Source organism: Ranitomeya imitator, chromosome 3 (assembly GCF_032444005.1).
Source record: "Ranitomeya imitator isolate aRanImi1 chromosome 3, aRanImi1.pri, whole genome shotgun sequence".
Taxonomy (NCBI): domain Eukaryota; kingdom Metazoa; phylum Chordata; class Amphibia; order Anura; family Dendrobatidae; genus Ranitomeya; species Ranitomeya imitator.
Window position 1 is genome coordinate 656,226,841 of NC_091284.1, and position 16,599 is coordinate 656,243,439.

The 16,599-nt window shown below is 45.3% G+C and overlaps 1 protein-coding gene across 1 annotated transcript in view; it reads left to right on the forward strand.

Annotated features, from left to right (window-relative positions):
- The window catches only part of CCDC122 (coiled-coil domain containing 122), a 34,141-nt gene extending 17,774 nt beyond the window's left edge, over positions 1–16,367 (forward strand). Inside the window, exons 3-4 of the mRNA XM_069759866.1 lie at positions 13,688–13,804; positions 16,218–16,367. Of these exons, the coding sequence (XP_069615967.1) occupies positions 13,688–13,804; positions 16,218–16,367 (267 nt within the window). The remainder of the gene's footprint in view (positions 1–13,687; positions 13,805–16,217) is intronic.
- Positions 16,368–16,599: the final 232 nt, after the last annotated feature.

Below are 16,599 nucleotides of genomic sequence, written 5' to 3' on the forward strand. Positions count from 1 at the left end.
TACACCTTTAAGAGAGACCCAAAGGGGTTAATATAATGTCTATAGCGGTAGGATGTGTAAAACCCAGTACTAGAAAATGTGGAAATGTGCGGCTACATATAATATATACTAATATACTTAAATATTAGTAAGGGGTACAGGGAGCTGCTGCATAGATCAGGAGACACTGTAACGTGTAACACATCGAGTAAATAATGTTATTACTGCAAATAGCAAAATAGAGTGTCTCAAAGCAGGCTATACCTGTAATGCTGCCCTCCTCCTGGATGTGCCAGTCCCCGACGCGCGTTTCGGCGTCAGCCTTCGTCAGGGGCCCCCTGACTCCCTGACGAAGGCTGACGCCGAAACGCGCGTCGGGGACTGGCACATCCAGGAGGAGGGCAGCATTACAGGTATAGCCTGCTTTGAGACACTCTATTTTGCTATTTGCAGTAATAACATTATTTACTCGATGTGTTACACGTTACAGTGTCTCCTGATCTATGCAGCAGCTCCCTGTACCCCTTACTAATATTTAAGTATATTAGTATATATTATATGTAGCCGCACATTTCCACATTTTCTAGTACTGGGTTTTACACATCCTACCGCTATAGACATTATATTAACCCCTTTGGGTCTCTCTTAAAGGTGTACCACCCATTTTTTCATTCATTTATTTTTTCATTTTTTCATTATTTAATTTTGTTGAGTGCGGTCATATAACATACATATATATATATATATATATACATATCTTTTTATAATTATATATATATTTTTTTTCTACATATTTTTGTGTATATATATATATATATATATATATATATATATATAATCATTCAATTCTGTGGTTGGCTTTCTATTTATTATATATTTTTTCTTCCGCCATTATTCTACCAGTGCAGGATTGTATGTTGCCCTGTCTCCTTGTTGTTGTGCCTCTCTTTTGGTTTCTTTTCCCCCTACCAATTGGTATATATTTTTGTATAAATAAATTTATTTTGAATTTAATTTATTTTTGGGCATTTGTTCGGTTGTGTGTTCTCTGTCTGGTTATATATATTTTTCCGATTTGTCCTCCTTATGTCCATCTTGGGATACATATAATATACACACACATTGGGCATATTATTGAGTTACTAAAGTACTTATGTATCCCTTGCTCTGAGTTTTTCATTTAACCTGATGAGACTATGTTGCCCCGCCACGAACGCTCTCCCACCGACTTACACGGTGACACAGACGGAGATGCGCACGAGCTAGAAGAGGAGGTCATAGATGACCCAGTTGTTGACCCCGATTGGCAGCCATTGGGGTAACAGGGTGCAGGCGGCAGCAGTTCTGAAGCGGAGGAGGAGGGGCCGCAGCAGGCATCAACATCGCAACAGGTTCCATCTGCCGGGCCCGTATCTGGCCCAAAACGCGTGGCAAAGCCAAAACCTGTTGGAGGATAGCGTGGCCATCCGGTTAAAGCTCAGTCTGCAATGCCTGAAAAGGGATCCGAGTGCAGTCTGGCATTTTTTTAAACAACATCCAATTGATCAGCGCAAAGTCATCTGTCAAAAATGTTCAACTACCTTAAGCAGAGGGCAGAATCTGAAAAGTCTCAATACAAGTTGCATGCATAGACATTTAACCACCATGCATTTGCAAGCTTGGACTAACTACCAAACGTCCCTTAAGGTTGTAGCACCCTCGGCCAATGAAGCTAGTCATCAACGCAACATCCCTTCCGGCAGTGTAGGGCCACCATTTTCCGCACCACCTGCAGTATCTGTGCAGGTTTCTTTGCCAGGCCAAAGCAGTCAGGGTCAGGGAATCACCAGTTTCGTAGTAGGAAACACTGCATCTAGGGCACCGGTGGCAACAATACCATCTCCCACCGTCTCTCAGTCTGCCATGTCCACCGGCACCCCCGCTAGTTCCACGATCTCCAGCTCTCCAGTCCAGCTCACCCTACATGAGACTATGGTTAGAAAAAGGAAGTACTTAGCCTCGCATCCGCGTACACAGGGTTTGAACTCCCACATAGCTAGACTAATCTCGTTAGAGATGATGCCCTACCGGTTAGTTGAAAGCGAAGCTTTCAAAGCCCTGATGGACTACGCTGTACCACGCTACGAGCTACCCAGTCGACACTTCTTTTCCAGAAAAGCCATCCCAGCCCTCCACCAGCATGTGAAAGAGCGCATCGTCCATGCACTCAGGCAATCTGTGAGCACAAAGGTGCACCTGACAACAGATGCATGGACCAGTAGGCATGGCCAGGGACGTTACGTGTCCATCACGGCACACTGGGTGAATGTTGTGGATGCAGGGTCCACAGGGGACAGCAATTTTGGGACAGTTCTGCCTAGCCCACGGTCTAGGAAACAGTTGGCTGTAGCTGTTCGCACCCCCTCCTCCTCCTCCTCGTCCTCCTGCAGATGCGAGAGCTCGTCCACAGACCGCAGTCGCACAACCACTCCATCCGCAGCTGCCACTGTTGCACACCAGGTCTCCCATTATGGGGCAGCTACTGGCAAACGTCAGCAGGCTGTATTGGCTATGAAGTGTTTGGGCGACAACAGACACACCGCGGAAGTTCTGTCCGAGTTCTTGCAGAAAGAAACGCAGTCGTGGCTGGGCACTGTAGATCTTGAGGCCGGCAACGTAGTGAGTGATAACGGAAGGAATTTCATGGCTGCCATCTCCCTTTCCCAACTGAAACACATTCCTTGCCTGGCTCACACTTTAAACCTGGTGGTGCAGTGCTTCCTGAAAAGTTATCCGGGGTTATCCGACTTGCTCCTCAAAGTGCGTGGACTTTGCTCACATATCCGCCGTTCGCCCGTACACTCCAGCCGTATGCAGACCTATCAGCGTTCTTTGAACCTTCCCCAGCATCGCCTAATCATAGACGTTGCAACAAGGTGGAACTCAACACTGCACATGCTTCAGAGACTGTGCGAACAGAGGCGGGCTGTTATGTTTTTGTGGGAAGATACATATACACGGGCAGGCAGTAGGATGGCAGACATGGAGTTGTCAGGTGTGCAGTGGTCGAAGATTCAAGACATGTGTCAAGTCCTTCAGTGTTTTGAGGAATGCACACGGCTGGTTAGTGCAGACAACGCCATAATAAGCATGAGCATCCCCCTAATGCGTCTGCTGATGCAAAGTTTGACGCACATAAAGAATCAGGCGTCTGCAGCTGAGGAAGAGGAAAGCCTTGATGACAGTCAGCCATTGTCTGGCCAGGGCAGTGTACAGGACGAGGTAGCTGGCGAAGAGGAGTAGGAGGACGAGGAGGATGATGGGGATGATTATATTTTTAATGAGGAAGCTTTTCCGGGGCCACTGGAAATTGGTGGCGCGGCAAGGCCGGGTTCTGGTTTTTTGAGGGACACAAGTGACGTGGATTTGCCTGAAACTGCCCCTCAACCAAGCACAACCGCAGATTTGAGAACTGGAACTTTGGCCCACATGGCGGATTATGCCTTACGTATCCTCAAAAGGGACACACGCATTACTAAAATCATGAACGATGACGATTACTGGTTGGCCTGCCTCCTTGATCCTCGCTATAAAGGCAAATTGCAAAATATAATGCCACATGAGAACTTGGAACTAATATTAGCAACCAAACAATCAACTCTTGTTGACCGTTTGCTTCTGGCATTCCCTGCACACAGCGCCCGTGATCATTCTCACACGAGCTGCAGGGGCCAGCAGACCAGAGGTGTTAGAGGGGCAGAAATCAGAAGTGGCGTTGGCCAGAGGGGTTTTCTGACCAGGTTGTGGAGTGATTTTGCTATGACCGCAGACAGGACAGGTACTGCAGCATCAATTCAAAGTGACAGGAGACAACATTTGTCCAGTATGGTTACAAACTATTTTTCATCCCTTATCGACGTTCTCCCTCAACCGTCATTCCCATTTGATTACTGGGCATCCAAATTAGACACCTGGCCAGAATTGGCAGAATATGCATTGTAGGAGCTTGCTTGCCCGGCAGCTAGTGTCCTATCAGAAAGAGTATTCAGTGCTGCAGGTTCAATACTAACAGAAAAAAGGACTCGTCTGGCTACCCAAAATGTAGATGATCTAACCTTCATTAAAATGAACCACAACTGGATTTCGAAATCTTTTGCCCCACCTTGCCCGGCTGACACCTATCTTTCCTATGAAAAGGTCTTGCCTGTGGACTATTCTGAATGACTTTTCCCATCTCGTAATTTTCTGCACCTGATTGTCCAGCATACGACATGTTTACACCTCCCTAAATGGCCAAACTCCCCACACGGGGCCGTGGTATCGCCACTTGGCGTCAGCACCCGTGAGAGTGCTGTTTGTCTGAAGAGGTGGGTGTGCCCGCTTTTGGTCGACGGCACTGCCACTGGGTCCCTCATAGTACAATAAAGTGTCTCTGGCGGTGGTGGTGCGCACCCAACGTCAGACACACCGTTGTAATATGAGGGGCCCTGGGCCTGTACCACCGGCCACAAGACAGTTCCCCCCCCAGCTCAAACAGTGCTCTACCACTTGCAAAATTATCTCTCACAGCTCCACCAATGTTTAGTCTATGCGCTGACATCCTTCAATGCCTGGCACTGACAATACCATTGTATTGACATTTTTGTTATGTTAGGCCTTCGAAGCCTGTCTGCGGTCCCTCCTTCCACTAGGCCTCCACTGACCATTGTACTGCTGCCCGTGTACCCCTGGAACCAATTTTAAATTGCCAACAGCCCTATTTTGTTATGTTAGGCCTTCAAAGCCTGTCTGCGGTCCCTCCTTCCACTAGGCCTCCACTGACCATTGTACTGCTGCCCGTGTACCCCTGGAACCAATTTTAAATTGCCAACAGCCCTATTTTTTTATGTTAGGCCTTCGAAGCCTGTCTGCGGTCCCTCCTTCCACTAGGCCTCCACTGACCATTGTACTGCTGCCCTTGTACCCCTGGAACCAATTTTAAATTGCCAACAGCCCTATTTTTTATGTTAGGCCTTCGAAACCTGTCTGCGGTCCCTCCTTCCACTAGGCCTCCACTGACCATTGTACTGCTGCCCGTGTACCCCTGGAACCAATTTTAAATTGCCAACAGCCCTATTTTTTATGTTAGGCCTTCGAAACCTGTCTGCGGTCCCTCCTTCCACTAGGCCTCCACTGACCATTGTACTGCTGCCCGTGTACCCCTGGAACCAATTTTAAATTGCCAACAGCCCTATCTTGTTATGTTAGGCCTTCGAAGCCTGTCTGCAGTCCCTCCTTCCACTAGGCCTCCACTGACCATTGTACTGCTGCCCTTGTACCCCTGGAACCAATTTTAAATTGCCAACAGCCCTATTTTTTATGTTAGGCCTTCGAAACCTGTCTGCGGTCCCTCCTTCCACTAGGCCTCCACTGACCATTGTACTGCTGCCCGTGTACCCCTGGAACCAATTTTAAATTGCCAACAGCCCTATTTTGTTATGTTAGGCCTTCGAAGCCTGTCTGCGGTCCCTCCTTCCACTAGGCCTCCACTGACCATTGTACTGCTGCCCGTGTACCCCTGGAACCAATTTTAAATTGCCAACAGCCCTATTTTGTTATGTTAGGCCTTCGAAGCCTGTCTGCGGTCCCTCCTTCCACTAGGCCTCCACTGACCATTGTACTGCTGCCCGTGTACCCCTGGAACCAATTTTAAATTGCCAACAGCCCTATTTTGTTATGTTAGGCCTTCGAAGCCTGTCTGCGGTCCCTCCTTCCACTAGGCCTCCACTGACCATTGTACTGCTGCCCTTGTACCCCTGGAACCAATTTTAAATTGCCAACAGCCCTATTTTTGTTATGTTAGGCCTTCAAAGCCTGTCTGCGGTCCCTCCTTCCACTAGGCCTCCACTGACCATTGTACTGCTGCCCTTGTACCACTGGAACCAATTTTAAATTGCCAACAGCCCTATTTTTTTATGTTAGGCCTTCGAAGCCTGTCTGCGGTCCCTCCTTCCACTAGGCCTCCACTGACCTGTCTACTGCTGCCCGTGTACCCCTGGAACCAATGTAAAAGTGCCTACAGCCTGTCCAATTTTTTATGTTAGGCCTTCGAAGCCTGTCTGCGGTCCCTTCTTTCTACTACTACTACACTGACCAGACCACTGCCGCCCGTGTACCCCTGTAACCTATTTTAAAGTGCATACAGCCAATTTTTTTTCTCTATTTTACAATTATAAAGCCCAGATGGACTACGCTGTACCACGGTAAGAGCTACCCAGTCGTCACTTCTTTTGCGAGAAAAGCCATCCCAGCACTCCAGCATCATGTAAAAATCCGCATTGTCCATGCTCTCTGGCTATCTAATAGTAGAGAGGTGCACCTGACAACAGATGCATGGACCAGTAGGCATGTCCACGAAAGGTTAGATGTCCATTACGGCGCACTGGGTTAATGTTGTGGATGCATGGTCCACAGGGGACAGCCTACAAAGTCTGTCTGCAGTCCCAAATATAAATTGTCCTCCGCTTACCACACCAATGCTGCCTGTGTACCCCTGGAACATTTCATAAACTCCATTGACCAAAATTTGGGGTTTACAGCCTACTACCAGTGTCTGCCGCTCCAAGGTGTTCCCCGGGTTGCCTTTTCTGAACTTTGATCTTCAGGCTCTTCTCAAGTAGTTGTTGAAAACAACACTGCATTCGGCCTACAAGTTGGGTCTGGGGTGTAGAGATGGTGTGTTCCACTCCAAGGTGTTCCCCAGGTTTCCTCGCTATTGCTGCGATATTAATGCTCTCGTTTAGTAGTTGTTGGAAACTACACTGCATTAGGCCAACAAATTGGGTATGGGGTGTAGAGAGATGGTGTGTTCCACTCCAAGGTGTTCCCCAGGTTTCCTCTCCATTGCTTCGATCTTCTGGCTCTCGTTTAGTAGTTGTTGGAAATTACACTGCATTAGGCCTACAAATTGGGTATGGGGTGTAGAGAGACGGTGTGTTACACTCCAAGGTGTTCCCAAGGTTTCCTCGCCATCGGTTCGATCTTAATGCTCTAGTTTAGTAGTTGTTGGAAACTACACTGCATTAGGCCTACAAATTGTGTATGGGGTGTAGAGACGGTGTGTTCCACTCCAAGGTGTTCTCCAGGTTGCCTTTCCTGAGCTTCTATCTTCAGGCTCTCATTAAATTGTGGTTAAATGGAACAACTGCATTTGGCGTACTAGTTGGTTTGGGGCCTACTATCGGTGTCTGCCACTCCTTGCTGTTCTCCTGGTTTCCTGTCCTGAAATTCCATTTTCAGGCTCTCGTTAAGTAGTTGTTAATGTTAGACTGCATTTGGCCTAGTAGTTGGGTTGGGGCCTACTATCGGTGTCTGCCACTCCTTGCTGTTCTCCTCCACTGAACAAAGCTGTGCCGCCTGTTTACTACGGTTGCCAATTTTGAACTGCATTTCGACTACTTACTGATTTGGGCCTACTCTCTGTGTCAGCCTCTCATTCCAGTTGTCCTCCACTGCAATGCCCCCTGGTTAGTCCTGTGTTACCAATTTTGAACTGCATTTAGCCAACTTTATTCTTTGGGCCTATATTATTATTATTATTTATTATTATAGCGCCATTTATTCCATGGCGCTTTACATGTGAGGAGGGGTATACATAGTAAAACGAGTACAATAATCTTTAACAATACAAGTCACAACTGGTACAGGAGGAGAGAGGACCCTGCCCGCGAGGGCTCACAATCTACAAGGGATGGGTGAGGATACAGTAGGTGAGGGTAGAGCTGGCCGTGCAGCGGTTTGGTCAATCGGTGGTTACTGCAGGTTGTAGGCTTGTCGGAAGAGGTGGGTCTTCAGGTTCTTTTTGAAGGTTTCTCTGTGTTTCCTCCTCATCCTGCCCATTGCCCAGCCAGTGATAGATGAGTCTGCTGGTACATTGACCCATAACGCAAAATTCCCCGTGCACGCTACACAGCAAGATTGTGACCCTGCTGAAAGTCAGGTTCCTCTTCCCGCATACCATACCACCTTACACGGGGACAAAGAGGAAGGTGCAGATGAAAGTGCAGGTTCCTTCATCAGGTGGTGGGAGGAATACTAGTTGGCGACGTCACTGGCACAGGGCCTCTCATAGTACGCAAAAGTGTTGCTGCCGGTGGGAGGCGCCCCCGCCGTGCAAACACACCGCTGTACTTTGAGGGGCCCTGTGCCAGTGCCAATGCCAACGAGTGGGCCCCCCCTGCTTGCTCAGGATCACAGCACTTGCAAAGTTGAAATACTTACCTCTCCCTGCTCCACTGCCGTGACGTGGTCCAGATTTACTGGGCCCACTAATTACTTGAACCAGCCCTACCCCCCACAACTTTAGCCAAATGACCCCCAATTTCAAATGCCTTCCAATTATTATAAGCTAAATTACGATTGACAAGCTTCTGTAACAAGAATGGATGTTTTTGCCATTAAAATGGGCAGTGTAGGTGTTTTCCTGGCCTCCACTCACTGCCGACTATGCTCCCCCATTGACTTGCATTGGGTTTCGTGTTTCGGGCGATACCCGACTTTTCGTGATAATCGGCCGATTCCACTCGACTCGACTTCTAAGATAGTCGGGTTTCGCGAAACACGACTCGACTCTAAAAAGGTCAAGGTCGCTCAACCCTAGTAACAACCAGTTTCCAGGTTTTCTTTTTTTTATAAATTTGTAGTCAAAATAGCAGAGATACGGCACAATGTAGATTTCTAAGAAAAGATGCTACAGAATTGTTATTTAATGGCAAATAAATGTTTTAACTAAAATAGACATGACAAAAGAGATGTCAGATTATTTTTAAAAGTCTAGTGAGGATTTATGAAAATGTGTAAAATATTTCAGATTTTGTTTTCCTTTTTAGCTAATTGAAGAAGTCTAAAGTAAACATGTCAGAAAGAATTGCGAAAGGTTGAAATAACAGCAGGACATGTGTTCTGTTAACTTCCCTATGGTTAGTGGACTTTCTCAGTCAGCTGTTCTTTTCTGGTCGGTCTACTTTACTGAATGATAATGCGTAATAGCTGAAATACTCATGCAGACATCAACTATTGACTACTTTGGAATCTCCACTCAGTTCATGCTTCCTGTTCCTGACCGCTATGTTGCATGCTAAGAAGATCAGTGGTTAAAAAATGGAACCATCGTCAGTAAGTTAATAATTTCCCACTCGTAGCTTCTTTGTAATTATGTAAGAAAAAAATGGGTAAGATTTATAAGCAGCGTTCAATAGATTATGCAGTCATTGATGAAAATATTGGCACTCTTGAAATTGTTCCAAATAATGAAGTATTTCTCAAAGAAAATTATTGCAATTACAAAGGTTTGTTATACACATGTTTATTTCCTTTGTGTGTATTGGAACAGCAGAAAAAAAAACATTAAAAAAGGCAAATTGGAGATAATTTCACACAAAATCCCAAAAATGGGCCATACAAAATTGTTGGCACCCTCAACTTAATATTTGGAATAAATAACTACAATCAATTGCTTCCTATAACCATCAATAAGCTTCTTATACCTATCAGCTACACTTTTTTGGACCACTCTTCTTTTGCAAACTGCTCCAGTTTTCTCATATTTGATGGGTGCCTTCTCCTATCAGCAATTTTAAGATCTCTCCACAGGTGTTCAATGGGATTTAGACTGATGGGTGGGATTTCCGACCTGCTTCTGCTAAGAGCTAGATAAATGCCGCTGTCAGAGATTGACAGCGGCATTCAATGGGTTAACAGCGGTGGGTGGATCACGATTCAAAACAACTAACATGTGTCGGGAAAGATGTGGGCTTAGCACCAGAGCCCACATCAAAGTGAAGGATTATTACGCCCTACGTCGGAAAGGGGTTAAAGAAGATGAGAAGAAATTTTTAGCTAACAACAAAGACCCAAAGTTTAAGTCCATCGTGGAGAACATGTTGAAATGTTTCAAAGCCTTGGGTTGTCTGATGAATTTGAGGTTAATTTTTTTACATTTCCTTTTGGACAACTTTCCTGAAATATTTGATGCAGTTATCGAAGAGCAAGGAGAAAGATTTTATCAGGATATCAAGGAGATGAAATGGCGATACCAAGATACATGGAATGTGAGCATCATGAGGGACTATTGCAGGATGCTTCACAGAGAAAATCCACAGGCTTTCTATAAGAGAAAAGGCATCAAAAGAAGCTTTGAAGGGAAAAAGAGCAAGAAGTAATTTCCAAAGTTGCACAATTTATGTTTAAAGGGACTCTGTTCCCTCCAAATTCAGGTGACAATCTTCAGCCATAGGGGCGGGGTTTTTGGGTGTTTGATTCACCCTTTCCTTACCCACCGGCTGCATGCTGGCTGCAATATTGGATTGAAGTTTATTGTTTGTCCTCCATAGTACACGCCTGCGTAAGGCAAGATTGCCTTGTGCAGGCATGTACTACGGAGGACAGAGAATGAACTTCAATCCAATATTGCAGCCAGCATGCAGCCGGCAGGTAAGGAAAGGGTGAATCAAACACCCGAAAACCCCGCCCCTATGGCTGAAGATTGTTCCCTCCAAATTCAGGTGACAGAGTCCCTTTAATACATTTTTAAACACAATATTATGTACATTTTTGGCTACAATAAAGATTTTTCTTGCTCATCTCGCTCGTATGTACCGTATATACTCGAGTATAAACTGACCCGAGTATAAACCGACCCCCTAATTTTACCACAAAAAACTGGGAAAACTTAATGACTCGAGTATAAGCCTAGGGTGGAAAATGCAGCAGCTACTGGTAAATTTCAAAAATAAAAATAGATACCAATAAAAGTAAAACTAATTGAGACATCAGTAGGTTAAGTGTTTTTGAATATCCATATTGAATCAGGAGCCCCATATAATGCTCCATACAGTTTATGATGGGCTCCATATTAAAATATGCCCCATATAATGCTGCACAAATGTGGATTATAGCCCCATAAGATGGTCCATACAGATATTTGCCCCATATAATGCTGCACATGGCCCCATAAGATGCTCCATACAGATATTTGTCCTATATAATGCTTCTCATGGCCCCATAAGATGCTCCATACAGATAACTGCCCCATATAATGCTGTACATGGCCCCATAAGATGCTCCATACAGATATTTGTCCCATATAATGCTTCTCATGGCCCCATAAGATGCTTCATACAGATAACTGCCCCATATAATGCTGCACATGGCCCCATAAGATGCTCCATACAGATAACTGCCCCATATAATGCTGCACATGGCCCCATAAGATGCTCCATACAGACATTTACCCCCATATAATGCTGCACATGGCCACATAAGATGCCCCATACAGATATTTGCCCCCATATAATGCTGCACATGGCCAGATAAGATGCCCCATACAGATATTTGACCCATATAATGCTGCACATGGCCGGATAAGATGCCCAATACAGACATTTGCCCCCATATAATGCTGCACATGGCCGGATAAGATGCGCCATACAGACATTTGCCCCCATATAATGCTGCACATGGCCGGATAAGATGCCCCATACAGACATTTGCCCCCATATAATGCTGCACATGGCCACATAACATGCTTCATACAGATATTTGGCCCAAAATCTGTATGTAATAAAATTACATACTCACCTTTTCTGTTCCACCGCTGACCGCCGCTGTGTCTTTCCATCCTCTGCAGTGACATTCAGGAAGAGGGCGGCGCACGCTAATCGCGTCACCGCGCCCTCTGACCGGAGCGTCACTGCAGAGGACGCGGAAGACACAGCGGCACCGCCGATGGCATGAGGAGCAGGTGAGTATCGCGCACTGCCCCCCATAATACTTACCTGCTCCTGGCGCCGTCGCTGCAGGTCTGTTCCCTGGCGCCGCATTTTCTTCCTGTAGTGAACGGTCACTGTTACCGCTCATTACAGTAGTGAATATGCGGCTCCAACTCTACGGGAGGTGGAGCCGCATATTCACTACTGTAATGAGCGGTACCATGTGACCGATCAGTACAGGAAGAAACTGCAGCGCTGGAAGAAGCAGGGACGTGCAGGGACCGCGCCGGGAGTAGGTAAGTATAATTACACAGCCCCCGCTCCCCTTCCCCTGCCGACCTCTGCGTATGACTTGAGCATAAGCCAAGAGGGGGACTTTCAGCCCAAAAAAGTGGGCTGAAAATCTCGGCTTATACTCGAGTATATATGGTAATTTCACGCCTCTTTGTGCAAAATCCATACATGATGGTTAAAAATAGATGTGTTTCTTTTTAAATCAGGGCATAAGAAAACATAAGAATCAGTCATTGAATTGACAACATTTTCACATACCCAAATTTTGCATACCTGTGCCATTAAGGCAAGTGAAACTGTCTGCAAAAATTAGCAATCTATTTAGGGTAGGAAGAAAATTAACCTGCAGGAAACAATCCTATTGGTCTCTAATGCTTATTTCACCTCATCTCTGAATCACCACACTATTTGATATACAGTATAATATTTTGGAGAAAATTTCTAAATCTGCAAATAACAAAATATGCATTTGACTTTCAATCGAGAGAGCAATATAGAAATTACAAATATAACCTGGGAGTTTCTCTTCAATTACAATAAATCATTGCATACTATGTAATCTGTAAAATTTATAGGAAAAAGCCATTATATCAGTTGAAGGGGGTGTCCAGGTTTGGCACGACAGTCTTCAGTCACTCAATGTGACTGCAGACTCGTGAATCTTCAGTGTGCACAGCGAGTGATGTGAGGATTCTCTGGTCCAAGCATCAGCAGACAGGAGGGCATGTGGCTGCAAGTATGAGATTTGTATACTCCTGGTCATATTCCGACTAGACGCATATTGCAAACTTGTGGTCACATTTCAACCCGCCCTCGACTTTAGCCACGGCCCCCCGAAGAAGCCTACGCGAAACGCGCGTAGAGGCTGGCAGTCAGGAGACATCATGGTGTCCAACATGGGTAAGGATCAGACCTGAACTTCTAATTACACTATTTGCCTCTTATTGGCTCTTTACATTGCACAGTATGACTTATTAGCCGTAAGAACTTGATCCTACCGGTCACACAGTGGAAGCAGTGATACTCTCCTGACTTTCTATTTTGCCCTGTGTCTTTTGCATTGAATTTTATCTCTATAATATAATTTTGTACTGATTGATTTTATTGACTAGTTTGTAATTGTTATTTTGTTTATGGACTAATAAAAATATTTTGCATATAACTTTATGACAGATTTATGACTCCAAATATTCAAATTTTTTATGCAAGGATTCACAAGTCTGCAGTCAGAAGTCTAACTGTGGCAAAGGCCATTCTTGTTTTTACAGGGCTGCAGTGGTCATGTCTAGTTGATAACACTGCAGACACTCACTTCGATAGTGATGATCCTCTGCTAGATGCACAAGACTACTGAGGTTATTGATTGACTGCGGCAGTCATCTGTTGTTGATGGTTGATGTCACTGCTGCAGCTCTGAAAATGGCTTCTAAGGAGCAAGTAATAAAAATATTGTTAATGATCAAGTAAGAATTTAAATAAAGGCTTTTTAACAATAAATGAAGATCAGGGTGGTCTAGCAGATGAGATTCCTGTTTTTTTGTTTTTTTCAAATGCTCTTTAAGCAAATGAATGTGAATTATGAAAGTCATTTAATAAGAGCACTAGGGAGGTATTACTTTTAGCTGAGAACTGTTTTTGATCATAAAGTAATTCCTACTAAGACATTAATACATCTTCTCCGTTTACAGGAGGAAATACTACATTTAAGTGAGCAAATCAAAGCAATTGGGGAATGTATCAATGCAAAAAAGAAAATATATGAAGAGGAGTTGGAAAGACATGTTGTGCTCAGAAAAGACATTGAGGCAAGTAGGCACACTTCTGTTAGCAGTCATTATGTATGGAAGTAAATGAATGTAGAAGTATTGACATAAATAATATTATTCACACACAAAGAGGTGCTCTGAAATACACTGCCACTGTTATTAGACTGTGACACTACAATACAGTACCAAGCTTGGACTGGCCCACTGGAGAACAGGAGAATCCTCCGGTGGACCCCTGTGGAGGAGTGGGACACCACTCTCTTATATGAGCAGTACTTAGCACAATATACTTGATTCTCTATGTACAAATAAAGGCAGCATCTTATTCATTTAAAATTGTGCCCCATAGCTGTGCCATATAGTGCTCTGCACCATTCATTATTGTCCCATAGCTGTGCCATATAGTGCTCTGCACCGTTCATTATTGCCCCATAGCTGTGCCATATAGTGCTCTGCACCGTTCATTATTGCCCCATAGCTCTGCCATATAGTGCTCTGCACCGTTCATTCTTGTCCCATAGCTCTGCCATATAGTGCTCTGCACCGTTCATTCTTGCCCCATAGATGCTCCATAGAAAGCTCTGCCATTGCTGCTGCTGTATTAAAAAAAAAATGCCATACTCACCTCTCTTGCTTGAAGCTCCCAGCGTCCGGTCCCGGCGTCTCTCCGCACTGACTGATCAGGCAGAGGGCGCCGCGCACACTATATGCGTCATCGCGCCCTCTGACCTGCACAGTCAGAGCGCAGAGACGCCGGGAAGATGGAGCGACGCCCGGCGTGTGGAACGGGCATAGGTAAATATGCGATACTTACCTGCTCCCGGCATCCCGCTCCTTCTCCCAGACAGCTGGTCTCCGGGTGCCGCAGCTCCTTCCTCTAACGGTGACCGCTGATTAGAGAAATGAATATGTGGCTCCACTCCTATGGGAGTGGAGTCCATATTCATTTTTCTAATGAGCGGTCCCACGTGATCGCTGTACAGGGGAAGAGCTGCAGCACCCGGAGACCGTGGGACGGCAGGGGGAGCATCAGGATCGCCGGGACTAGGTGAGTATGCCTCAGCGCCCTCTCCCCCTCACCCGCCGACCCTGCCACCCACCGTGACTCGAGTTTAAGCCGAGAGGGGCACTTTCAGCCCAAAAATTTGGGCTGAAAATCTTGGCTTATACTCGAGTATATACGGTAGCTTCTTTCTTCTTTTTAGTTGATTATTCATTCTCAAAATTCTCAATTTACTGTAAAGCCTGTCTTCAGTGAACTCAGACTTTCACATTACTGATATAGGAGATGGCATTACGGTTCTATGGATCTGCACACGTTACCTCTGTGCACATGTTAAAGGGAACCTGTCACCCCGTTTTTTCATTATGAGATAAAAATACTGTTAAATAGGGTCTGAGCTGTGCATTACAATAGTGTATTTTGTGTACCCTGATTCCCCACCTATGCTGACGAAATACCTTACCAAAGTCGCCCTTTTCGCCTTTCAATCAGGCTGGTCTGGTCAGATGGGCGTGGTGACATCGCTGTTTCATCCCCCAGATCTTGCATATCTTTCCATTGGTGGCGTAGTGGTTTGCGCATGCCCAACAGGCGAATCCACTGCGCAGCTGAAGGAAAAGAGCGCGATCTGCGCTTTTCAGCCGTTTATCGGTGGGCGCGGCCGTCTTTGTGAGGCCGCGCGTGCGCAGATGGTACTGCTCGGCTTCCCGGGGCTTCAGGAAAATGGCCGCGGGATGCCGCGCGTGCGCAGATGGAGATCACGGCGGCATCCCGAGCTAGGCCCTGAACAGAGAAGGGGGATGAGCACTGGTCAGTCCCCACTGTACACTGAAGACAAGAATAGAGACAAGCAAGGGGGAAGCAACTTATCTTGAGCAGACTCAGAGAGGCAACACCAAATGTCCTCCAACAGCACCAGAGAGGAAGTAAGCCATCTGCTATAGCTTCAAGCCTTCACAGGGGAAAAATGTGAATATCACCGGCGGCTCCCTGAAGCAGACTGAGGGTCTATAAACATTCAGGTCCAGATGTGTCAATTACAGCCGGAGTGAGGTTGCCATTGGGTCCAAAAGTCAGAAGGATTAAGAAGGCATCTGCAATGCCAAACGCAGAGACCTTCTGCAGCCAGATGCAGAGTGACTGTCTGTATTGTCTGACACACTGTGACATTATAGTGTGACATACTGTATTTTCACACGTACTATCAATTTATGAAATAAAACGTGAAATGACAATGACACTTTGAAGTGTGCTGGAAAGAATGATAAGAAATACTATCAATTTATGAATTTTTGAAAATGAATGTTTGTTTTTTTACATCTTCTGGGCAAACTCCCATTTGTTATTGTACTTAAACTATGTACTGTAATGGGGTGTAACAAGAAGAGACTGCAGAATAATTCCTTCATAATATAGTTACATGTTTTAGGTTATTTATTTATGTTACAGGTACAGAAGAAAAGATACAATGCAATATTGAAACGCCTCCATTCCCAGCTAAACAAGGCCCAGCTAAGCCGGAGACAGCAGCAGTGGGATATTGAAGAGATGGAAAAGGCGGCGTCCAGTCTAAGGCGTCGTCTTGGTATCAGACAGTGACTTATTAAATCGCTGAACTTTTACTGTTTATCTTCTTCTTAGTTACATGTTAATTATAGCAATGCTACAGTATGTCGTCAACATTGTAATGTATTCTCATGATTCCCTTGTTCTACATCTAGAAACTGTTGACAGATCTGTTTTTATGTTGCTTTCTATGGAGCAGCTATAGCTCTGATTGACATTTAAGCCTGTTACTAATATTTGTAGCTCAGCCCAGGAAGTGAATACC